A 22,981-nucleotide genomic window follows, 5' to 3' on the forward strand; every position below is an offset into this window, starting at 1 on the left:
GTAATGCGTGCTATGACCCTATGACTTTAGAAAGCTAGATTAATTAGGAAGGGGCGGGGATGAAGGTGAAGTGAAGGTTACTGTGATCGCTTTTAAATGCATTTAAAAAAAGATAAGCTGTACTACTTAATTCAAATTCGAGGGCTGAGCCTCCGCAAGTCAATAAACTATTCACTGTGCCTGCTTATGAAAATAGGTTTTATTGTTAGTCTCAAACTTTTTAGCGACGACCTGGTTCTCTACATAAAGTATAAAGGGAATTAATTCAACTTATACCACCGCATATGTCAAGTACAATTTCTTTCCCTTGTTCGTTACCAAACCAAATAATTAATTACCAATAGTTTATTAACTAATAAGTTGTTGTTTTTTTAATTCTTGTTTCGTCAGCTACAAGAAATAATTTTGCAAAATTTTAACTTGATCCGATATTGAGAAATAAGGTGTACAAACTTTTTTACAACACAGCCAGATAGCTTTGTAATAATGTATAACAAAAATAACATGTATATAAGTATTTAGATCTAGTAATACCTAAAACATAGATCTACTAACAAATAAAAGATAGATCCAGTAAAAAATTAAACACAAATCTTGTTATTAAACACTTACAAAATAAAAAAAAAAAATTTTTTTCAGAACTTGTAAAATGTAAATTAAGCTCCGTTAGTTTTACTAGAGCTGTTATCTATTTAGCATAATACAGTACTCCGTAGTCTCTCAAAAAAATTTAGTCTACTTAAATGAGTTTGGAGATTTATATTATCATTACGATAAGCTGAAGATAATCATGTTTTTAAATAACTAGGCTAAGGTTGCCAATTATTGTTACCATTTAAAACAAAAATTAAAACTCTAATAATAATGTTCATGTGAGATTGAGATTACTTCAAGTTCCTTGAAACAAACACTTCTACCTTGTACTTAAGTTTGGATTGTTTATGATATCTAGGTCACTTGAATAAGTAGGTCATGGGGAGAGTAGATCGTGGGATTTGTCACTGTAACCTTGACTGACAAAAGAAAATTAAATAAAAAAGACCTCAAGTTAGCCGTGAAGCTATACAACATAAGTGATTCACAACAGAGGTCTCTTGGCGAGATATATGGTCTCATTCAGTCTGGAAGCAGCTACGGATCAGCTCGTAGAAATGAAAGCCTGGGTGTAGCTCTGGTCAGAACGATGTGACCCAACACTAGTTCCCTCATTGCACGCAGCTGCTGTATCGAAAAGAACTTAAGTGGCTGGGACAGTTTGGGATCAGCAGCGTCGCAGATTCTGCCAGGGTGTAGCAATGAGTGCAAACTGCCAAAGGCTTCGGATTTTTCCTCAGGGTTGACTGCCGAAGTGTTCCCCTTGTTTGGGTAGAGTCACAAGACAGAAGATGTTTGGGTAGAGTCACAAGACAGAAGATGTTTGGGTAGAGTCACAAGACAGAAGATGTTTCTGTAGAGTCACAAGACAGAAGATATTTCTGTAGAGTCACAAGACAGAAGATGTTTGGGTAGAGTCACAAGACAGAAGATGTTTGGGTAGAGTCACAAGACAGAAGATGTTTGGGTAGAGTCACAAGACAGAAGATGTTTCTGTAGAGTCACAAGACAGAAGATATTTCTGTAGAGTCACAAGACAGAAGATGTTTGGGTAGAGTCACAAGACAGAAGATGTTTGGGTAGAGTCACAAGACAGAAGATGTTTGGGTAGAGTCACAAGACAGAAGATATTTCTGTAGAGTCACAAGACAGAAGATGTTTGGGTAGAGTCACAAGACAGAAGATATTTCTGTAGAGTCACAAGACAGAAGATGTTTGGGTAGAGTCACAAGACAGAAGATGTTTGGGTAGAGTCACAAGACAGAAGATATTTCTGTAGAGTCACAAGACAGAAGATGTTTGGGTAGAGTCACAAGACAGAAGATGTTTGGGTAGAGTCACAAGATAGAAGATGTTTGGGTAGAGTCACAAGACAGAAGATGTTTGGGTAGAGTCACAAGACAGAAGATGTTTGGGTAGAGTCACAAGACAGAAGATGTTTGGGTAGAGTCACAAGACAGAAGATGTTTGGGTAGGGTCACAAGACAGAAGATGTTTGGGTAGAGTCACAAGACAGAAGATGTTTAGAGAGCCAGTAGAAAGTTACAAAAAGATTGTTTTCAGTTTCAAGTTGTCGTTTCAATGTTTTATTTACGTCAATTCTTGACCAATCAGATCAATGACACAAATAATTCTATTAAACTAAAACACAAATCAAAATGTGAGGGCGTTATAAAGCTAAAACTTTTGACAAAATCGGGTTTGTAATTTAAATCAGATACTCTTTTTAAAATTAAGTCTCACTGAATGATGCAATTCGTGCGATTACGTCATAATTTTGAAGTTAATTCTTTTGAAATTAAACTAACGAAACATTGATGTTTAAAACAGCCACTTAAAGCCCAGTGTGAAAGATTTGTTTCATCCATTGATTGTTCTCCAACATTAAACCACAACATCAACATAATTGTTCAACTTAAAGTCACTAAATTAAGCTCTTAAACTCAAATAGTCTAATGAAAACTAGCTTTTACACAATATTACCAGTGTGTGGCAGTGCTATGGAGTGTATGTGTGTGTTTCCAAGGTAACAATGTGGAAAGGAAGCGGTTATTTTTTGGCTGAGGGGTTTCTGATGAAACCAAGACATTTTCTGTCATAGTTGATGCTAATAAAAGTCGCGTGGGGGAGGGGAGACGTGAGACAGATAGGACGTGTATTTTGGTAGCTAGTGAGATTTGGTTTAAATCTTATTTCATCTTGTTACTACTAGATCTACGTCTCAATTCAAGTTGAATCTGTGTATGCTTATAACTAAAAGTTCTATTCAAGTTTGTTTTAAAAGAAATCTGTTTGAGTTATTTCAAGTTAAACATTAAAATGTTACACGCCTACACTGATTTAGTTGTACTAGATGCTTGGGGCTACAAACCAACGACCAAACAGACAACCATGACCAATGAACTACTAAGTAGTCTCTCGTTTGAAGAGTTATCTTATCTTCAAGTTACAGTTGTTTCTTCAAATATGAACATTATTACGCCCTGCAAGTATCCATGTGTATTAATGTGTAAATCTAGTCTTACGTGATTTAAAAAAAAAGTAAAGTTCCCCTTTCAGACCTTGCGATCTATAGGGCAGATGATGTAAAGGTCATCTGTTCCTGTGGCCCAAGGTTAACGAGGGTGTCATGTGGTCAGCTCAACGACCAACAGCCTTTACTTTTCTCTAACTAATGTCAGGTACCCATTAGAGCTGGGAAGACTCATGGCGTCCAATGTTCCCGAAAATCACAGGATTCGAACCAGGGACCCCCGACCACCGCTCAACCACCACTCCCTGTAAGTAATTACTGGGGACAAACTTGACAATGTCATTTCTTGACTAAGGCGAAACCTGTTTTAATGTTACTGGGGACAAAAAGAGTTCTTATCATTACATGGGAAATAATAAAGTATTTCAAAGGTTAAAATGAAATCGAGGCTGTCATCGTTATACAAATTGTTTCGAGAGCATATACTTCTATTTGTGATATTTTCTAGGAGACAAAGAGAAAATAAAAATAAATTTCTGTTTTAAATTTGGTCGAATCGTTTAATTATTTCTGCATATAAAAGCAAGTTATTTGCCTACATGTTTTATGTAAATCCATATTTGAGTTCAGTCTACGTTTACTGCCGAAGTATTATTCAAGAACATTCTCACACATGTATCTCATTAAGAAACTATTCAGACAATTGACGTTTGTCATGTTCCATTCAAAGCTGCCCCAAAGAACCAAACAGTTGGCGCCCATGGTGAAAAGAGGATAATCCTTAGCCCACCGGAAGTAGTCAATGGAAGCATTGCTGTGAGGATACACCCAGTTCCCTACGTCATTTATCTGGTTCCCGCCAATCAGAACCAGGGCTGCGTCAGAGACATCCTCAATGAAGGTCTTCAGGAAGTGGAACTCGTTCTCATTGTTGACTTCTACCAGGTTTCCGCCATATATTTCACAGGTGGCCTGGGCCTGGACAATGTCCACAACAGTGTCTATGGAGTAGAGAGAGTACTGGGAGCCGTTGAAAGCTGCAGACGTTTCAAACATTGTTCTGTGTGATGCATTCACTCTGTGTGTCAAGGTCGACATGAAGATTGAGACTTCCTCTTTCAGAGACAGAAAGTCTGTATTGAGATGGTGTATAGTCTGTCGTAGCTTTAAAATCTCTTCTACCAGCAGTTCAGACTCCGGGTTTAAGCCTGTAACATTATAGTTAGAAGATCTGGACAGTGGATGACCAGTTGTATCAAGGCCATCTGCTAGACATTCATATTCACCCTGGTTGGTCAAGTTCGGATAACTCCATATCACGTTCAGGAAAGACATGCCAGAGTTGTCTATAGTACCAACAGCCGTGACACTGTCGGACAGAGTGACGCCATTAAAAGAGCTGACTGTTGCTGCTTCACGGAGTGACGTCGAGTTGGTCCATCGCCTGATACTTAGTGACGTGAGCGATGATAGGCTTGGATCGCTTCCTGCCAGAAACGTACAGTTCACTTCAAGCTTCTCTGTGAGTCCATTCAATAGCTTGCTTGGGGAGACAGTCAGTCGGATACAATGTGCTGAGACAATGAAAGAAATGTTTAAAATAGCACAAAAATATATATAACAAATCATTACCACACCATTATTATCTATTTTTATAAATACGTAAATATATGTAGGCCAAGAACTATACACAAGGTAAACTGTATAAATGTTCAATTTTTAACAATGTTTTTATTTATTTTAACAAATAACAAAAATAACAATATCCTTTATATAAATATTACTAAACTACAAAATAATTGTTTATTTTTGTTGTAGTTCTGTACAACAAGAGCCCAGTAAAAAATACAAAACACAAAACGATAAGTTTCTGCTTCCTATCGACAAGTTCAAATGTATTGAATTACAATATAGGCACTTGTTTCAGGGTTAAAAACAATAATAGGAATGTTTTCGATACCCTATAGCAATCTCCTGCCCCAATAAGCAGGAGTACTGGGAGCCGTTGAAAGCTGCAGACGTTTCAAACGTTTCTTTTTTGGAAGTAACGTCTGTATTATATAAGATAAGATTAGCCTTCATTAAGTTCTATATTCATCAAATAATATGGTTTTGATATCACCTTAGCCGAAGTGTCTGACGATATCCTTAAAAGGCCATCAAACTAAAGATTTGAGGACTCCTGTCGCTTAAAAATACGTAGACAATAACTAACCTTGATTTCAAATGACTTACCTTGTAATGGGAGACCACTCAGTAGAACTAAAATTGATATTAATTTGTCCATCGCAATACAATAGAACAAGCTATAGGTAAATGTGCAGTACGACAAATACCTTCCCTTCTAGTTCTAGGCTTTTAAAGTCAACAATCTGCCTGGTCTATTTAAATCAAAATATTGCCAACTCAAAGTCAAAATGTATCACAATCAAGCTTTTCTTTCTCAAAGTTATTTTATGTTCATTTCATTGCAAACTGTAGTGTTCAAACTCTAGCATTATTCTTCATGGATTGACAATTACAATATAAATGTATTTAGATACAAAGTTTATAGAGTTTAATATCCAGCATGTAGATTGAGTTATTAACATAAGATATTTGAATTATCTCCTAATCCAGCGATATTTCAAGTGGCGCATTAAAATGGAAGGTGGCAACGAGTAATCTATTAGTTCTTGGCTTGAATGTGATGCTGGCTTGAAAGAAAATAAACACCAAAACTGAAGAGCTAAACAAAAAATACATTTACTTTTTATGATTCAATGATTCTATGTAATACAGTGGCGTTTAATGAAAGAAAATAGTTTTAATTAAAATCACAAGCATCTTCAAATCAAAAACTTTTCTTCATACTTTATAATGGCACGACTCGGAAGCTACGAAGCAAATGTTTTCATTTTCTAGACTTGTTGTCTTTAGTTTCTATTTGGACTTTCCGGATTCTTATTTTAGAGTGACTGTGACGTTGTGTTTGGGAAATCAAGTTCATTCATCAAGTCTATCACGCTGTATATAGCCCTCCTCATAGGCCAAATAAAATAATCAAAGACTATCAACCAATATGTCACCATTACACTCACTAGAATTCTGTTTCACCAAGAAGTGTCATGTATTCATTGTATAACGTAATTAGAAATACATCTTTTGACTATAAAGAATCAAACATTGAATACAAACACATATTTTGTATATAGAACAACTGTTATCTTTAAAGTTACAATACTTGTCTATAGAAACTATTCTTACGTTGTTTAGTGGTGAAATAAAAACTATCAGTGCTATGAAAAAAATTGTCGAAGTCTTCAACCAAAAATCTTGTCATGAAGCTGAAAATGTTTTAGTTGTCATTTTAAGTTTGTATTATTTATGTAGAATAATGTCATCCTTTACAAAACTATTTATATTTTATATTGAAATGTATATTTACTTTTACTTTTAAAAAATTATTTGCTTATAAGAAGCTGTTTTAACATCATAGTTCATTTGTTTCTTGCACAGATCAATGCACCATGGATGGCTTGTATTGGATATTCCGCTAGGGAAGTTTGAATGAGAACAATGACGTTTATATTTCCACTTCACATAAATAGTAGATGGGCCATTGCGATTGGTCCATGGTGCACAATTGATTGGTCATGTTCCAATTATAAACATCCCACAGAATCAAACAATCGTGGGCCATGTTGTAAAATGGGAAAGCTTCCGCCCATCTGAAGTATTGCAGCGATTCATTGCTGTGAGGGTACACCCAGTTCCCAGCCTCGCCGTATTGAGTTGGCGCCCATGGTGAAAAGAGGATAATCCTTAGCCCACCGGAAGTAGTCAATGGAAGCATTGCTGTGAGAATACACCCAGTTCCCTACGTCATTTATCTGGTTCCCGCCAATCAGAACCAGGGCTGCGTCAGAGACATCCTCAATGAAGGTCTTCAGGAAGTGGAACTCGTTCTCATTGTTGACTTCTACCAGGTTCCCGCCATATATTTCACAGGTGGCCTGGGCCTGGACAATGTCCACAACAGTGTCTATGGAGTAGAGAGAGTACTGGGAGCCGTTGAAAGCTGCAGACGTTTCAAACATTGTTCTGTGTGATGCATTCACTCTGTGTGTCAAGGTCGACATGAAGATTGAGACTTCCTCTTTCAGAGACAGAAAGTCTGTATTGAGATGGTGTATAGTCTGTCGTAGCTTTAAAATCTCTTCTACCAGCAGTTCAGACTCCGGGTTTAAGCCTGTAACATTATAGTTAGAAGATCTGGACAGTGGATGACCAGTTGTATCAAGGCCATCTGCTAGACATTCATATTCACCCTGGTTGGTCAAGTTCGGATAACTCCATATCACGTTCAGGAAAGACATGCCAGAGTTGTCTATAGTACCAACAGCCGTGACACTGTCGGACAGAGTGACGCCATTAAAAGAGCTGACTGTTGCTGCTTCACGGAGTGACGTCGAGTTGGTCCATCGCCTGATACTTAGTGACGTGAGCGATGATAGGCTTGGATCGCTTCCTGCCAGAAACGTACAGTTCACTTCAAGCTTCTCTGTGAGTCCATTCAATAGCTTGCTTGGGGAGACAGTCAGTCGGATACAATGTGCTGAGACAATGAAAGAAATGTTTAAAATAGCACAAAAATATATATAACAAATCATTACCACACCATTATTATCTATTTTTATAAATACGTAAATATATGTAGGCCAAGAACTATACACAAGGTAAACTGTATAAATGTTAAATTTTTAACAATGTTTTTATTTATTTAACAAATAACAAAAATAACAATATCCTTTATATAAATATTACTAAACTAGAAAATAATTGTTTATTTTTGTTGTAGTTCTGTACAACAAGAGCCCAGTAAAAAATACAAAACACAAAACGATAAGTTTCTGCTTCCTATCGACAAGTTCAAATGTATTGAATTACAATATAGGCACTTGTTTCAGGGTTAAAAACAATAATAGGAATGTTTTCGATACCCTAAAGCAATCTCCTGCCCCAATAAGCAGGAGTACTGGGAGCCGTTGAAACCTGCAGACGTTTCAAACGTTTCTTTTTTGGAAGTAACGTCTGTATTATATAAGATAAGATTAACCTTCATTAAGTTCTATATTCATCAAATAATATGGTTTTGATACCACCTTAGCCGAAGTGTCGATATCCTTAAAAGGCCATCAAACTAAAGATTTGAGGACTCCTGTCGATTAAAAATACGTAGACAATAACTAACCTTGATTTCAAATGACTTACCTTGTAATGGGAGACCACTCAGTAGAACTAAAATTGATATTAATGTGTCCATCGCAATATAATAGAACAAGCTATTGGTAAATGTGCAGTACGACAAATACTCTCCCTTCTAGTTCCAGTCTTTTAAAGTCAACAATCTGTCTGGTCTATTTAAATCAAAATATTGCCAACTCAAAGTCAAAATGTATCACAATCAAGTTTTTCTTTCTCAAAGTTATTTTATGTTCATTTCATTGCAAACTGTAGCGTTCTAGCATTATTCTTCATGAATTGACAATTACAATATAAATGTATTTAGATACAAAGTTTATAGAGTTTAATATCCAGCATGTAGATTGAGTTATTAACATAAGATATTTGAATTATCTCCTAATTCAGCGCTATTTCTAGTGGCGCATTCAAATGGATGGTGGCAACGAGTAATCTATTAGTTCTTGGCTTGAATGTGATGCTGGCTTGAAAGAAAATAAACACCAAAACTGAAGAGCTAAACAAAAAATACATTTACTTTTTATGATTCAATGATTCTATGTAATACAGTGGCGTTTAATGAAAGAAAATAGTTTTAATTAAAATCACAAGTAACTTCAAATCAAAAACTTTTCTTCATACTTTATAATGGCACGACTCGGAAGCTACGAAGCAAATGTTTTCATTTTCTAGACTTGTTGTCTTTAGTTTCTATTTGGACTTTCCGGATTCTTATTTTAGAGTGACTGTGACGTTGTGTTTGGGAGATCAAGTTCATTCATCGAGTCTATCACGCTGTATATAGCCCTCCTCATAGGCCAAATAAAATAATCAAAGACTATCAACCAATATGTCACCATTACACTCACTAGAATTCTGTTTCACCAAGAAGTGTCATGTATTCATTGTATAACGTAATTAGAAGTACATCTTTTGACTATAAAGAATCAAACATTGAATACAAACACATATTTTGTATATAGAACAATTGTTATCTTTCAAGTTACAATACTTGTCTATAGAAACTATTCTTACGTTGTTTAGTGGTGAAATAAAACTATCAGTGCTATGAAAAAATTGTCAAAGTCTTCAACCAAAAGTCTTGTCATGAAGCTGAAAATGTTTTAGTTGTCATTTTAAGTTTGTATTATTTATGTAGAATAATGTCATCCTTTACAAAACTATATATATTTTATATTGAAATGTATATTTACTTTTACTTTTAAAAAAGTATTTGCTTATAAGAAGCTGTTTCAACATCACAGTTCATTTGTTTCTTGCACAGATCAATGCACCATGGATGGCTTGTATTGGACATTCCGATAGGGAAGTTTGAATGAGAACAATGACGTTTATATTTCCACTTCACATAAATAGTAGATGGGCCATTGCGATTGGTCCATGGTGCACAATTGATTGGTCATGTTCCAATTATAAACATCCCACAGAATCAAACAATCGTGGGCCATGTTGTAAAATGGGAAAGCTTCCGCCCATCGGAAGTAGTGCAGCGATTCATTGCTGTGAGGGTACACCCAGTTCCCAGCCTCGCCGTATTGAGAACCTCCCACTAGCAGGAACCTGACCCAGGAAAAGTTTTCTATGAAACTAATGACGTAGTCATACTCGTCGCTGGTTTGTAGCTCTGCAAGATGGCCGCCGTAGATCTGGCACGTAGCTTCTGCTACGAGTGGTATGAGTGACGGACTGTCCTTGTATAAATAATATTGAGAACCGTTGTAAATCTCTGAGGTCTCAAACAAAGTTTTTTGAGCACCGTTAATCCTCTCTGACCACGTGCTCATGAATGATGACGTATTTCTAAACAATGTTTGGAACTGTGTTTCCAGGTAGCCAATGGTGTTTCTTAATTGTACGATTTCCGCCTTTAAATGGTCAATCTCTGAACTCACATCCGTCACATTCACGGTTGAAGACAAGGTCAAAGGTTGACCAGCTGAATTTAACCCTATGGCATCACATTTATAATCACCTTGTGTTATGGTCAGTGGATTGTTCCAGGTTAACGTGAGATAGGACTGTCCAGTATTGTCTATCAATCCAGCGCTGGTCAAGTTCTCTTGTGACGTTGTAACTCCTGTAAATGAGTCAACAGAACTGAGGACTTGATACTGGAAGCTGGAAAGATTAGACAAACGAGATACTGTCAGAGACGTTAAAGATGTCAGGCTTGAATCACTTCCAGTGTCATATGTACAGTTGACAACAAGCTTGTCAGTAGCATCTTGCAGTATAACCCTCGGTGATGTTGTCAGTTGCAGACATTGCACTGTAGGAAACACAGAAAGTACACATTTATTAAGACATCTCTATAAAGGTTAATACTATATTAAAAACAAGAAAAACAGAAAGACCGAATCCTTATTGAGCGAATGCATGGAGCTAGTAAACCTTTTTATAGTCCAATGATAAGCATTTAGATCTAGACTAAGAAGACAATGCGCAAAATTTTCCTGAACATAAATTTATTAAACTCTTGAATCAATAAAGCCCTACATTCGGAAATTCCCGAACGCGATAGTCCTTTAAAGAACGAGAGAGTCCTTTAAAAACCGAATAAAGGATCTAGACCTAGATGTAGTCTCTAGCCTAATTTGCATTTATGTATTTTTACTTTAAAAAATTATAACGGTCAAACTAGAGTTTTCCCAGTGTGGCCGACGAGCCAGTAATTCTTTTCTCAGCGGTATACATCAACTGTTAAATTTCAAGAAAAATTGTTTGAGTCATTTTTTTTGTATCAACTGTCCACCCACCCACTCAGGTTCCTCCATGAAGGTGTGACTTGAATAGAGGTATTGTAATAATAGATAGAAGATTATGTTCTGAATAATGTTCTTATCTTCTTATCTTATAAAATACAGACGTTACTTCAAAAAAGAAGATGATTACGTCCTACGCGTCATGCATTCAGTCATGCATATTAACCAATGACTTTAATTCTGCCAAGTCAATGGTTTTCATGGCTGGCTCAGGCAACCCATTCCATGCTCTAATAGCACTAGGGAAGAAGGAGTATTTGTAGATATTTGTCCTAGCATATGGGACGAGGAATGTGCCTTTATCTTTGTGTCTTTCAGAGTATTTTATTAAATTTTGTTTTTGTATTTGAAGATTATGGTTCAGTGTTTTATGTATAATTGCTACTTTACTTTTGAGTCTTCTGTTCTGAAGGCTTTCTAAATTTAGTGATTTTACTAAAGGTGTTACTCTAGTCAAATGTGAATATTCGTTTGTTTTGAATCTCACTGCTCTATTTTGTGTCTGTTCCAGTTTCTTAATGTTTTCTTGCCCTGTAGAATACATTGCCATCTTTCAGAGTGAATTGAATCGTGTAGAGGCAGCCTAAATGCCTCCCAGATATTCCCTCACCCCTCTCTGGTACACAAAGAAGATTAACCCATTACGCACAGAGCATGAAAGATGCACAATGCACGTGTAATTTAAAAAATAGTAAGATACTTTAAAAAGAAATAAATATTAAGGCTTGACCTAAGTGTAATTTGATGCTTAATAAATTATTAGTTATTTTCTACTATCCTTAAGACATCGGCCTGAAACTTTATCCCGATTTCTAGTTTTTTTGGGGTTTTTTTTAAATAAAGGGCAATAACGATGTAAACATTTTGAAACTCATTTTTTTCTTTATTGCTCTCCCTTTCTTTGTATCACACCCACAGACTAAGTATAGGTTTGTATATTGAATATTAAAACCAATGTACTTACCAGAGTAAATCTGATAACAAAATAAGTAAATGAAGACTAAGAATAATTCCATAATAGTCGTCAATTAATTTTTAACATATATATTCTATAATTTTTTCTGCCTAATTTTCAATAACTTGTAAAATGTGAAAGCCTCCGATCATACACAGCCTACACAGTCACCAAATCTGGAAGTCTGAAAATAATGCATGTTTCAATACAATATTATTATTTATACAGTCACGTGACGTACACTGCGCCCATACTATAGCCGGGTGATTGTATTGTTGACATTGTTCTCCCAGTCCAGAAATCATGTTTGTAGAGGATGTTAGTTGATGACGTTTGTTGATATTTGTAAATACAATTCCTAATGTTTGTTACCAATGTTTGTTTAATGTTAAGGTTATCTTTAGCTGTACACTGTTTCTTCTCATTGTCTGGTTGATATTGTAATAACTAGACCTAGAAATGTATGCGGCCAGCAAACTGGCCGATGGCATTAATATCTTGGCCTACTTCCCCAACAGATGTCTAACATCCTTTAAAACTTGTTTAATAATACTTCAAGACCTTACAACACTGAACCAAGATTCAACTGAACCTCCTAGTAATTCAGTTCAAATGTACAGAACTGATGTCAAAAAGAAATATTGGTCTGAAAGTCAAACAAACAATAACATGGCGGTCTTCGCCTCAGAAGGAAAATCTGGCTTCAAGTGGTGTATTTATTCGACATTTTGTGGGTAAAAAAAAAAGGAATCTCAATTTGATGTCAGATGGATGATTTTATTTAAGTAAAAAAAAACATATACATTTTTTCATGTGTACACTGCCTCTATTCAAGTTAGAACTTCATGGAAGGTGGAGGGAAGAAACTAGATACTGATCTCATCATCGGCTCTAACGATTGTTTTCTGGAAATTCAACAGTTGATGTATAGCCTATCGCTGAGAAAAGAATTACTAGCTCTTTGGCCACTCTAATCTGACAGTTATAATTTTGAAAAGTAAAAAAAAATAATAATAAAATTTCTATATATTTGATTAAAAAACAACATTGGATTGTCAGCCGTAATGTAACATAAGTGAATTGTTTATTATGTGTATCATATTAATATGGTTTATTAATAGATTATCTAAATTTTGTTTATATTTTTATGTAACTCTAATATAGGTTACATTTAGATTCTAGATCTATAAGTAGGTCTTGATCCAGAATTAGACTGTATCTTATGAGTTCTAAATCAAAAGTCTAGATCTAGTTCTAGATGTCAATACAATGAAATTACCAACAAATAATGACCTCATTTTGCCTAGCCGCAGATCTAATGTGTAGCAGCTTTCATACGAGAAACTGATGGTGTGAATATCACGAGTTTAATATCCAGTTTGAGCTAACAGATTTTGTAATTAATTTTGTAAATATTTTATTTTATATTAAATTGTATAGTGGAGGTATAGCCATTTTAAAAAAATATTTCAATGTTTTTCTTGTTTAATCTTTGAAAGTGTGCGATTATTTTTTGTTTATCAGCCTATTATAAATGTTTCTATCACATTTTTATGTCTAAAAACGAAATCTCTAAAGGCATGCTTAAAATATGGCTATAAGGTAAGGGAGGGGGGGGGGAGAGCATGACACTATGAATCATCCCGGGTATGAATCTGACGTATCATACTTCGCAAAATGTATTCATCAAATATTGAAAACTTTTATCATAACTTTTTTTCGGACGATGGGCGACAATGTTTACAAAACCTTCTAAAGTATATTATAATGAACAAAATGATTTTTTTTTAAACGATATCGCCAGAACATCCAGCGTCAAAATGACCAGTGCCAAAATGGTTGCACGACATGTTGCGTACCGTCGCTCCTGTAGGTATAATTTTCTATATGCATACTTTCCTGTCAGAAGGTTATTCATACTGTTAGCATCAAAATGTTACACTAATAGCTGTTTATTAAAGCTGATATAATTATATTAATCAATAACAAAATACAGAATATAAGCTTCTTATACATACTTCATACTGTCGCGTATGCACAATCACAGGACGGCTGCAAAAGCTAAACCCGATAAAATTACACTACCAAGTGCTCAACACATCGATGCAGATTTAAAAATAACAATCTTGTGTATAATTCGAAATATCGTAAATGTTAATCTTGTAATCAAGTAGTGATATAAATGGATCATTTTCTAAAACAAATGGACAGATATATTGTGTAATTATCATTAAAATCATTATCATAAAATCTGTTTACTTTGGCTGATCATCCCTGGCCGTTTCACGAACTGGCTTGCCCAATCGCGAAATGGTCAGCTAGAACAGGAAGACAACGGCCACCCGCTCCATCAGAACTACGCCAGGTCGTCGCGAAGTGGGCGACTGCTGTCAATCAAAACAAGAACGGAGCGGTACAAAAACTCGTTCGTACCTCACTCGGTCAGACTCTATCACCGCCACTCATTGATCAGGGAACATGAAATGCACCAAGATACCTGTGTGTAGTCGCTGAATGAACTCTTTATGTTGTCTGTTGTATTTATGTGTATTTTTCTGTTGTGTTGTCTTTATATGAGAAACGAGTCCTTGTAATCACAACAAATTTCCGTAAGGATCAATAAAGCAGTCTTAGTCTTAGTCTTAGTCTTCGTGCTTTGGCCGTAAGATATACATTGCTCATCAGTCCCACAATTTTCCAATGCAAGTTCTACAGAAAAAATGTAAAATAAAACAAACAAATATTAAAGAAAGCATTACCTTTAGAGTTTAATGTATTAAATACACATACAAAGACAGACAGTACAACAGACATAAAGAATAAAAAGCAAGTTTAATGTTCAGACATAAGCAAGGACGTAATTAATATTTTCTTTTTTTTTTTTATCTCCTCTCGACTGTGAAAGTCATTGATGAAAATATTGATTTTAATTTAATATATTGATTGTAGGCCTATTGTTTTGGGATTACTTGATAATGTGTACAGCTAGTAACTCAATAACAGACAATGTAGACATGTCTCAATAACTGAACTGATTGTAGTGAATATTAACTAAATCGAGATATAGAGAGGTAATAAGAAACAGACAGAGACAGACAGACTTCTAACATACAAGATCCATTAGGGAATGGTCTAAAAAAAAACTTGGAAGAAAATTCAAACCACTAGCATACGTAACCAATGACATGACTAGGTCAAGTGTGTGTTATTTCATTATCAACAATGTACAAACATCTCTGTGTTGAGACGTTCCTATATGTATTAGAAGCCTGGAAAACTTTATATCTTCACTTCACACATAAAACTAATTGGATAGTTCTTTTGATCTCTGTCACAATCAATGTTCGTCATGTTCCAATCGTAGTATCTCCATAGCGTTAAACAGTTAGCAACAGGGTTATCTATCGGGTAGTCCGGTGCCCACCTGTAGTACTCCAATGATTCGTTGCTATGGGGGTAGTACCAATGTTCTGCATCTCCATCTTGGGAACCGCCAATGACGAAAAAGTGAATCCGGTAGTCGACGGACACGGAATATTGACGAATCAGACCGTGCACAAAATCGTATTCATCGACGTCGTCCACTTCCACCAAGTTGCCGCCAATGAGTTCACACGAGGCCTGGGCCACGCCTGGGATGTTAACCGGGGTCTGTGTGTAAATGTAATATTGAGAACCATTGTATGTAACTGGTGTATTGAAAAGAGTTTTCCTGGCCGAGCTCATTCTGTGGGTCCATGTTGTGATAAAAGTTGAGACCTGCTCTTTGAAGGTCAGAAACTCTGATTCCTGGAGGTCAATATAATTTCTGAGTTTGATTATTTCTTCTATAAGGAGCTCTGACTCAAGATTAACCCCTGTCACGTTGACCGTGTTGAATAAAGTTACTGGATGTCCAGTTGCGTCCAGTCCACGGACGTTACATTGGTACACACCTCGATGGACAGCGCTCGATGTGTTCCATGTTAAATTCAAATACCCAGAGCCGTCTATGTGACCTGAGATTGTCAAGTTGGCAGCAGGTAATGAGGATGAGATTCCATTGAAAGTGTTGACAGTTGCCAACTCTTGAAAGTGGGAACTTTCCCAATGGGAAATGGATATGGAAGTGATAGAAGAGATATTGGTGGTGTTATCAAGGAAATATGTACAGTTGACGTCTAACCTTTCAGTCAAGCCTTTGAGTATGGTAGACGGGGCAGCTATTAAATTCTGACCAAAAGCTGACGAACAAAAAAGTATATATATATAAATAATACATCCCAGCATAAACATTATAGTAAAACAAAAATAAATGTTTACATATTTATTTAAAACAAGATTACAAAGAGAGTTTGTGTTACACAAACTCAGAGGCGGCCCCCGTCGAAGTCGGATCCCTGTCGGATCTGCATATTCGCAAATAATATTCAAGAGGTGATTTAATTTTGATGGTCAAAAGTAATAATGTTTCAAAGATTCATTTGCTGTAAACTTAAATTTAAATTAAATAAAAAAATTTAGATTAGTTTTAGTATATTAAAACATTGCAATATTGATCAAAACGTTTGGAAATGAAAATCTACACTTTTTTTTTTTACACTTTAAGTTTAGAAATTGAAATTCTACATCTTAATCTAGTCTATTTTAGTCTAAACTAGATCTAGAAATTCTAGATCTAGACTTTAAAATAATTTTAATTAGAATATAAATCCAGATCTAGATATACTGTAATAAAAATCTAGATCTAGTTTAAAAAATCTAGATTAGATCTAAATCAAGATATTCCTTTTTTAAACGCGAGTTACATAACGAGGCTTAATAAACATTACTATACCGAGTTCTTTTTTCATTTCATTTGAAGAATTAATTCCATATGACGTCAAAGGAAAAAAAAACACTACGTCACACGGCCTAGTTAGACTAAAAATCGCATTCATCATTACGAGCCATTTATCGAGTGTTCATAGACTTTGGTGCACCGAGTGCGTTCTTTTAGCATTTCTTTTAAAGAATTCATTCCATATGACGTCAAAGGAAAAAAAACACTACGTCACACGACCTAGCTAGAATAAAAATCGCCTTCATCATTACGAGCCATTTATCGAGTGATCATAGACATTGGTGCACCGAGTGCGTTCTTTTAGCATTTCTTTTAATTAAAGAATTCATTCCATATCACGTCAAAGGAAAAAAAACACTACGTCACACGGCCTAGCTAGACTAAAAAACACCTTCATCATTACGAGCCATTTATCGAGTGTTCATAGACATTGGTGCACCGAGTGCGTTCTTTTAACATTACTTTTAAAGAATTCATTCCATATGACGTCAAAAGAAAAAAAAACACTACGTCACACGGCCTAGCTAGACTAAAAATCACATTCATCATTACGAGCAATTTTTTCGAGGGTTAATAGACATTGGTGCACCGAGTGCGTTCTTTTAACATTAGCCTACATTTAAAGAGTCATTCATATGACGTCAAAGAAAAAAAATTCCATTACCTCACAATAGGCTAGTACCGGTACCATAAAAAAATGTCTTTATTTACACGAGATATTTAACGAGGGTTCATAGACATTGGTGCACTGAGTTCTAATAGAATTTATTTAAAGAGGATCAAAGCCGCATTGTTTTTACGTTTTGTCTGGCAGTCGGTCTGTCCGTCATCTTGATATAAAAAAAACAACAGCTAAAAGTTATTAAAAATTGATTAACCTTTATTTTACGTTTCAAAACATCGCAATAATGTTTAGGTATGAACACAATTGAAAAGTTTATATAATAGATTGTTCCGGATGTTTGTATAAATAGTAAAAGAAAAAGAGAATTTCAGATAAATGTAATACCGTTAATTAAATTTTTTGGATGGTCTCGTATAAAAATTAGATGTACTACAGCCATGTGGAGAGATTTTCATACCTTACTTTGGTGTTTGGATTCTGTTTTCCTTAAAAATCGGAACATAATATTAACGATAATTAGATTTTTTAATGTTTTAGGTAGAAAGTTAAATGTACTGTAAGAGAGTAGTGAGTTAAAATATTTTTCATAAAAATCCGAAAAAACATTATTTCGTAAATGAGAAGATTATTTGTTTATTAATTAGAAGAGAGGAGTTCAAACAATTATTTGGCGTTAGTAGATTTTTAAATAAGTTCGGAAATTTCTGGCGACGATTTGTAGAAACAAAATCCGGAACATTCTTTATCGATTACAAAACTTCTATGTTATGTTTCAGCAAGAAAATTAAATGTCTAAAAAGTAATTTTCAGTAATCAATTCTAGTAAATTACTTTTTTTTAAAGCCCTGAACAACCTATTGTCGATATTTTTAAAATTTGTTTAAAGATGAAAATACGGAACAATTTGATATTGATAACCAAATTATAGTGACGCATTGTCAAATAATATAAGTGTAATATTAGTAAATTATGCGATTTCAAACAATCATTAGGCATAATTCATGTTTTATAAAACAATATCCGGAACATTTTTACACTTAATGAAATATAAGTCAGTATAGAGATTTTGATTTAGCATTAATATGCTATTTACATAAAAAACGGAACAACATATTATTGATAATGTGTTTTTGCAACGTTTAAGAATGGAAATTGAATGTAATATAAATTAGAAGAGCAAACACACATTTGTTGGGGTTGATTAGTTTTGCAAAAACAAAAAATCCGGAACAATCAATTTTTAGATACTTAAAACTATTGAGATGATACGGGAGGAACATTAAAGGGTAAATCAGATTTTCAAAGCTTTTAGAGTTCTAGTTTTTTTTATCTAATCGTGACGGACAGACCGACCAACAGACAAAAAGCACAAAAATAATATTCTTTTATTCGGATGGGGGCACTAAACAAAAAATAAATAAAATCTGATTTTTTAAAAAAGTTTAAGGAATTGGTTTAGCACCCGAACATGTTGCGACGTTGCGCTACTGCACGAAAATCGCTGCACAAACAGTCCATTTAAAAAAATGTGCGTGATATTTACATACAAAGTGCATTATTAGCCTTTATAAACAAACAGAAATGTTTTCTTTTAATTTTAGCAGCTAGTTGACCAGAAAAAACATCTTTAACTATTATTTATATTTGTTGTAAACATTTCCTGTACATTTTAAAAATATATTTGACTTTGTGATACTGAAAATACACAAAAATTGTCCATCTTTGTTAGCATATTGTGACATTGCCTCCCTTACATTTACGTAATTGTTTTAGAATTGGTGTATTTTTATGAAAAAATCGCTTGCATAATTAATTTTATAAATTAAACGGTTTGCTTTTAGAAAACCAAAAGTAGCCGTTGCACCTAAACTTTTCAAGCCGCATTTAATAATGAAATAATATTTTTCATATCTCGTCTAGTTTTCGAGATCTGAGTGTGACAGACGGACAGACGGACAGACGGACATTTTGCACAAACCTAATAGCGGCTTTTTCCCCTTACGGGGGCCGCTAAAAATGTTCCCAATCAGGAAGATTTGAACTTGGCCACTACGAATAGTTTCATGTTGTTTTTTAAGACACAGAAGACGGACACGTCACTCGCTTGCCAAATGGAAGACTTCACAAAGACATCCTCTATGCAGAGCTTGCCGAGGAAGTCAGACCCACGGTAAGACAAAGACTAACCTACAGAGATGTCGGCAAGAGTAATCTCAGGACTGAAGACATAAATGACAGTGAGAAAATGATCTGACAGCGTGGAGACTGTGCATGTTGGTGCATAGCTTGCAGAGAATGAGACCGTCTTACGCAAGAGAAAGAGGCAGAAAAGATATTCTATACGATAGCATTGAAACAAATGCATTCTAATTGTGGTCAAGTTTGTCAGACTCTGCCCCAAGTCTTAGAAACCAACAGCAGCATTCATTGACTTTCAAGACAGATAAAGTTATATATATGTCACAGGTTTTTTTTTTTGAGATTGTTGGATGTTACAAGAAGTTACTGTAACATGCCGGGGATTCTGTAGATGTATCTCTAGATCTAAATATGTCTAAGAGATTCAAGAAATGAACATCCTTTTAATACAGAAGTTTTAATTCAAAACTGGGAATCACAATAATATACATTATGTACAGAAATAAAACTGTATCAGATGAATATCTTCTTTCAAAGCTCAATAACAAAATATATTCAGATTAATACTAGATCTAATTTCACAACTCTAAAATACGTCCTATCTCTATGAAATGTCCTCCACAACTAAACTCTCTAGATCTACCCAATCGTTTTCTTTGCTCCACTCCAGACGCTTTGCTTTAACCAATCCAATCGCCGTCAGATGTTACGCTGTCGACGGATGTGACGTAATGGGTTTCTCCATAGTCTGGCACGTGGTTTTTTTTCCTGCGCGTGAACTAAATCCTAAGTTTAATTAACCCTGGATTAAGTTTATTTAAATTGATACGTGATAATATATTTATTTATATAATGAATGAAGGAAAGGAAAAGAAATGTGTTTTTTTTTTACAAACCAGCCTTAAAGAGATTATGATTAGCGTCAGATTAGGTGTTGACAAACATTCTAGTATTTAATACCGATCACAAAGTGATAACATAGTGAATATTGAATATGTAAACCTCAAGTAGACAGCTCAATGTTTGAAGACTGAAGATGATTATAGTAGTAGTTTGTGTACATCCGTCTTATATTATTATAATCATTATTTTGTAAATATTAATGTATGATTTATTCAATTTCATATTTCTGCTAATTATATATCTCATTTTCTTGTATGTCAATTCTATGTTCAACTTAATTACTGTATCCATTTCATTCCAACATGTATTGCAATATCTTGAGCTAAGTGTGATGTAGAGAGAACACTTACCTCTTGTGTGATGTAGAGAGAACACTTACCTCTTGTGTGATAGACTAAAAACAAACACCAGATCACTTGATCACACTTCATGGTTCTCAGATAAAGGTGTTTATGTAGATGTTTATAAGATGTTACATTTGTCATTAACCAAACTGCTCAGATAATGGATAGTCGCTTAATGAAGGAACTACAGATAAACAGCATGTTATGTTGTCATATATTAGACAAAAAGAAAACAAGTTTCAAAGATAGTTTGTGTGGAAACACAAACTCAAAATTGGCTTCTTGAATATCAGAAGCTAAGAGCTACAAACTATCAGCGACCACAACTTTATCTCCGCTAATACAAAAAGAAGACGAGTGTACGCATCTAGAGTGTTGCCAATAATACCATTGTGTTTTTGGGGCATCTGACGACATACCACAGGAAACGGGGATTTATTAATGTCATTATCTTATCTTACAATTTACATTAACTCATGTTATTGAATGAGTCATTGATGACTGATGATTTTGTCAGGGCTAATCTCTCAGGGGAGAAACTTTAGTTAAATGTGTAAGCTGTTTTATATTCACATATATTGCTCTCCACTTCCATAATGAGACACTGTTTATTAATTGTTGTTTTAAATTATATTTGACTTATTTATATATATTACTTAATGCATTTTTGTCCTCTTTTTAAACAAAAGTCAACATTTTAGTGAAAGTGTAAGCAGCTTGTATGACAGAAAACAAACATTTAATTCAGTAATACTAATACTTTTATAACATCGTAGGAAACAAAACAAAATATTTATAATTATATCTTCAAAAATGCACAGATGTGCATTGTCCATTATAAAGTCTATCAAGTTTTTTTACAAAGCTTATGTCAAGTCACTCTGTCTGTCTGGTAAAAAGTTTGTACACATTATTTTTCCCACACGTAATCTTGGATTATGCTGAAATTTTGCACAATTATTTCTTTTACCTGACAACACAAGAACCAATTTAAAACCAATTAGTTAATTAACGTATCTTGAACAAGGGAAAGAAATCGTATTTGACAGACGTGGTGGTATAAGTTGTATACCAAACGAAATAATGTCAATGTACACGGTAGTGTGAAGGCCTGCTAGAAGTATTGTCCTATTACTCCTAACTATCTTCTCTTATGGACGTTTACAATACTAAGGCTTCAAGTCTGAAGATTAATGAGGAATGCAGTATTTCCCGTGGCTACGCAGCCGAATAACAGTAATTGTCAAATACGTTGGTTTAGGCCTGTCCTTGAACGACTCCATACACGTATACATTGTTTAGGTTAACCTACGTCATGGCAAAGTGCAGGTCAGCGATGAATGCAAGATCGCCAGTAACCAGTGTGGACTCTATAGTTGAGTTATTGTTTGTTACACTTGGACAGTAAGTATTCAATTGTCAACTATATAACAATTCTCATGGACTCTTGGATCTTCCTTGTATCAATAAACACTCCCAACGTTATAATTTCACAAAAATAATTCTAAATGTTATCTCCAAGGTATAGATCTAAGAGAATAGATTTTATATATTTAATCAGTTAGCTAGATCAATTCTAGACCTAATGATGTCATTTGTATTTACATCATTATATATAAATAGCATTACTGTTCACATACTCAACATACATATTTCTATTGAAACATAAGCATACACTTCAAATACATATACACATATAACACGATATATAGAAGTTATAAGATGCTTTTTAACAAACTACAAAAAATAGAATCTACCTTAAAGTAACGTAAGTGTTGGCAAGGCCAACATGATCCAAGTGCCCTAAAGTTATGTGATGTGTTAAGAGTGGCAAAGCCACCCAGTTTGTCACCCAGTTTGTCACCCAGTTTGTCACCCAGTTTGACACACAGTTCGCTACCCAGTTTGTTACCCAGTTTGTCACCCAGTTTGACACACAGTTCGCTACCCAGTTTGTCACCCAGTTTGTTACCCAGTTTGACACACAGTTCGCTACCCAGTTTGTTACCCAGTTTGTCACCCAGTTTGTCACCCAGTTTGACACACAGTTCGCTACCCAGTTTGTCACCCAGTTTGTTACCCAGTTTGACACACAGTTCGCTACCCAGTTTGTCACCCAG

General features: G+C 34.9%; 1 protein-coding gene across 12 annotated transcripts; it reads right to left on the reverse strand.

Moving 5' to 3' along the window:
• Positions 1-3,323: 3,323 nt before the first annotated feature.
• Positions 3,324-22,700, reverse strand: LOC106074977 (uncharacterized). Of its 12 annotated transcripts, XM_013235887.2 has the most exons (6): positions 20,897-21,289; positions 16,194-16,251; positions 14,288-14,737; positions 8,321-10,580; positions 5,303-7,664; positions 3,325-4,641 (listed from the first exon to the last, which is right to left on the reverse strand). In XM_013235887.2, the coding sequence occupies exons 5-6, from the start codon at positions 5,352-5,354 to the stop codon at positions 3,719-3,721; spliced, it is 975 nt and encodes a 324-aa protein (XP_013091341.2). In that variant the 5' UTR covers positions 5,355-7,664; positions 8,321-10,580; positions 14,288-14,737; positions 16,194-16,251; positions 20,897-21,289; the 3' UTR covers positions 3,325-3,718. The 12 variants fall into 12 exon arrangements, 11 of the variants coding, with proteins under 11 accessions (XP_055863719.1, XP_055863714.1, XP_055863718.1 ...); XM_056007744.1 differs by lacking the exon at positions 20,897-21,289 and adding an exon at positions 22,619-22,700 and having other exon boundaries at positions 3,324-7,664; XM_056007739.1 differs by having other exon boundaries at positions 3,324-7,664; positions 20,868-21,512.
• Positions 22,701-22,981: the final 281 nt, after the last annotated feature.

This window comes from Biomphalaria glabrata, chromosome 13 (genome assembly GCF_947242115.1).
Source record: "Biomphalaria glabrata chromosome 13, xgBioGlab47.1, whole genome shotgun sequence".
NCBI lineage: Eukaryota > Metazoa > Mollusca > Gastropoda > Planorbidae > Biomphalaria > Biomphalaria glabrata.

What these genes read in the sequence shown, in the direction of transcription:
- LOC106074977 (XM_056007738.1), bottom strand. Translation starts at nt 21,002, where the DNA reads ATGACAAATGTAACATCTTATAAACATCTACATAAACACCTTTATCTG. An exon ending in TTTAGTCTATCACACAAGAG is followed by an intron (nt 16,252 to 20,896) that starts GTAAGTGTTCTC and finishes TTTGTTCGTCAG; the next exon opens with CTTTTGGTCAGAATTTAATA.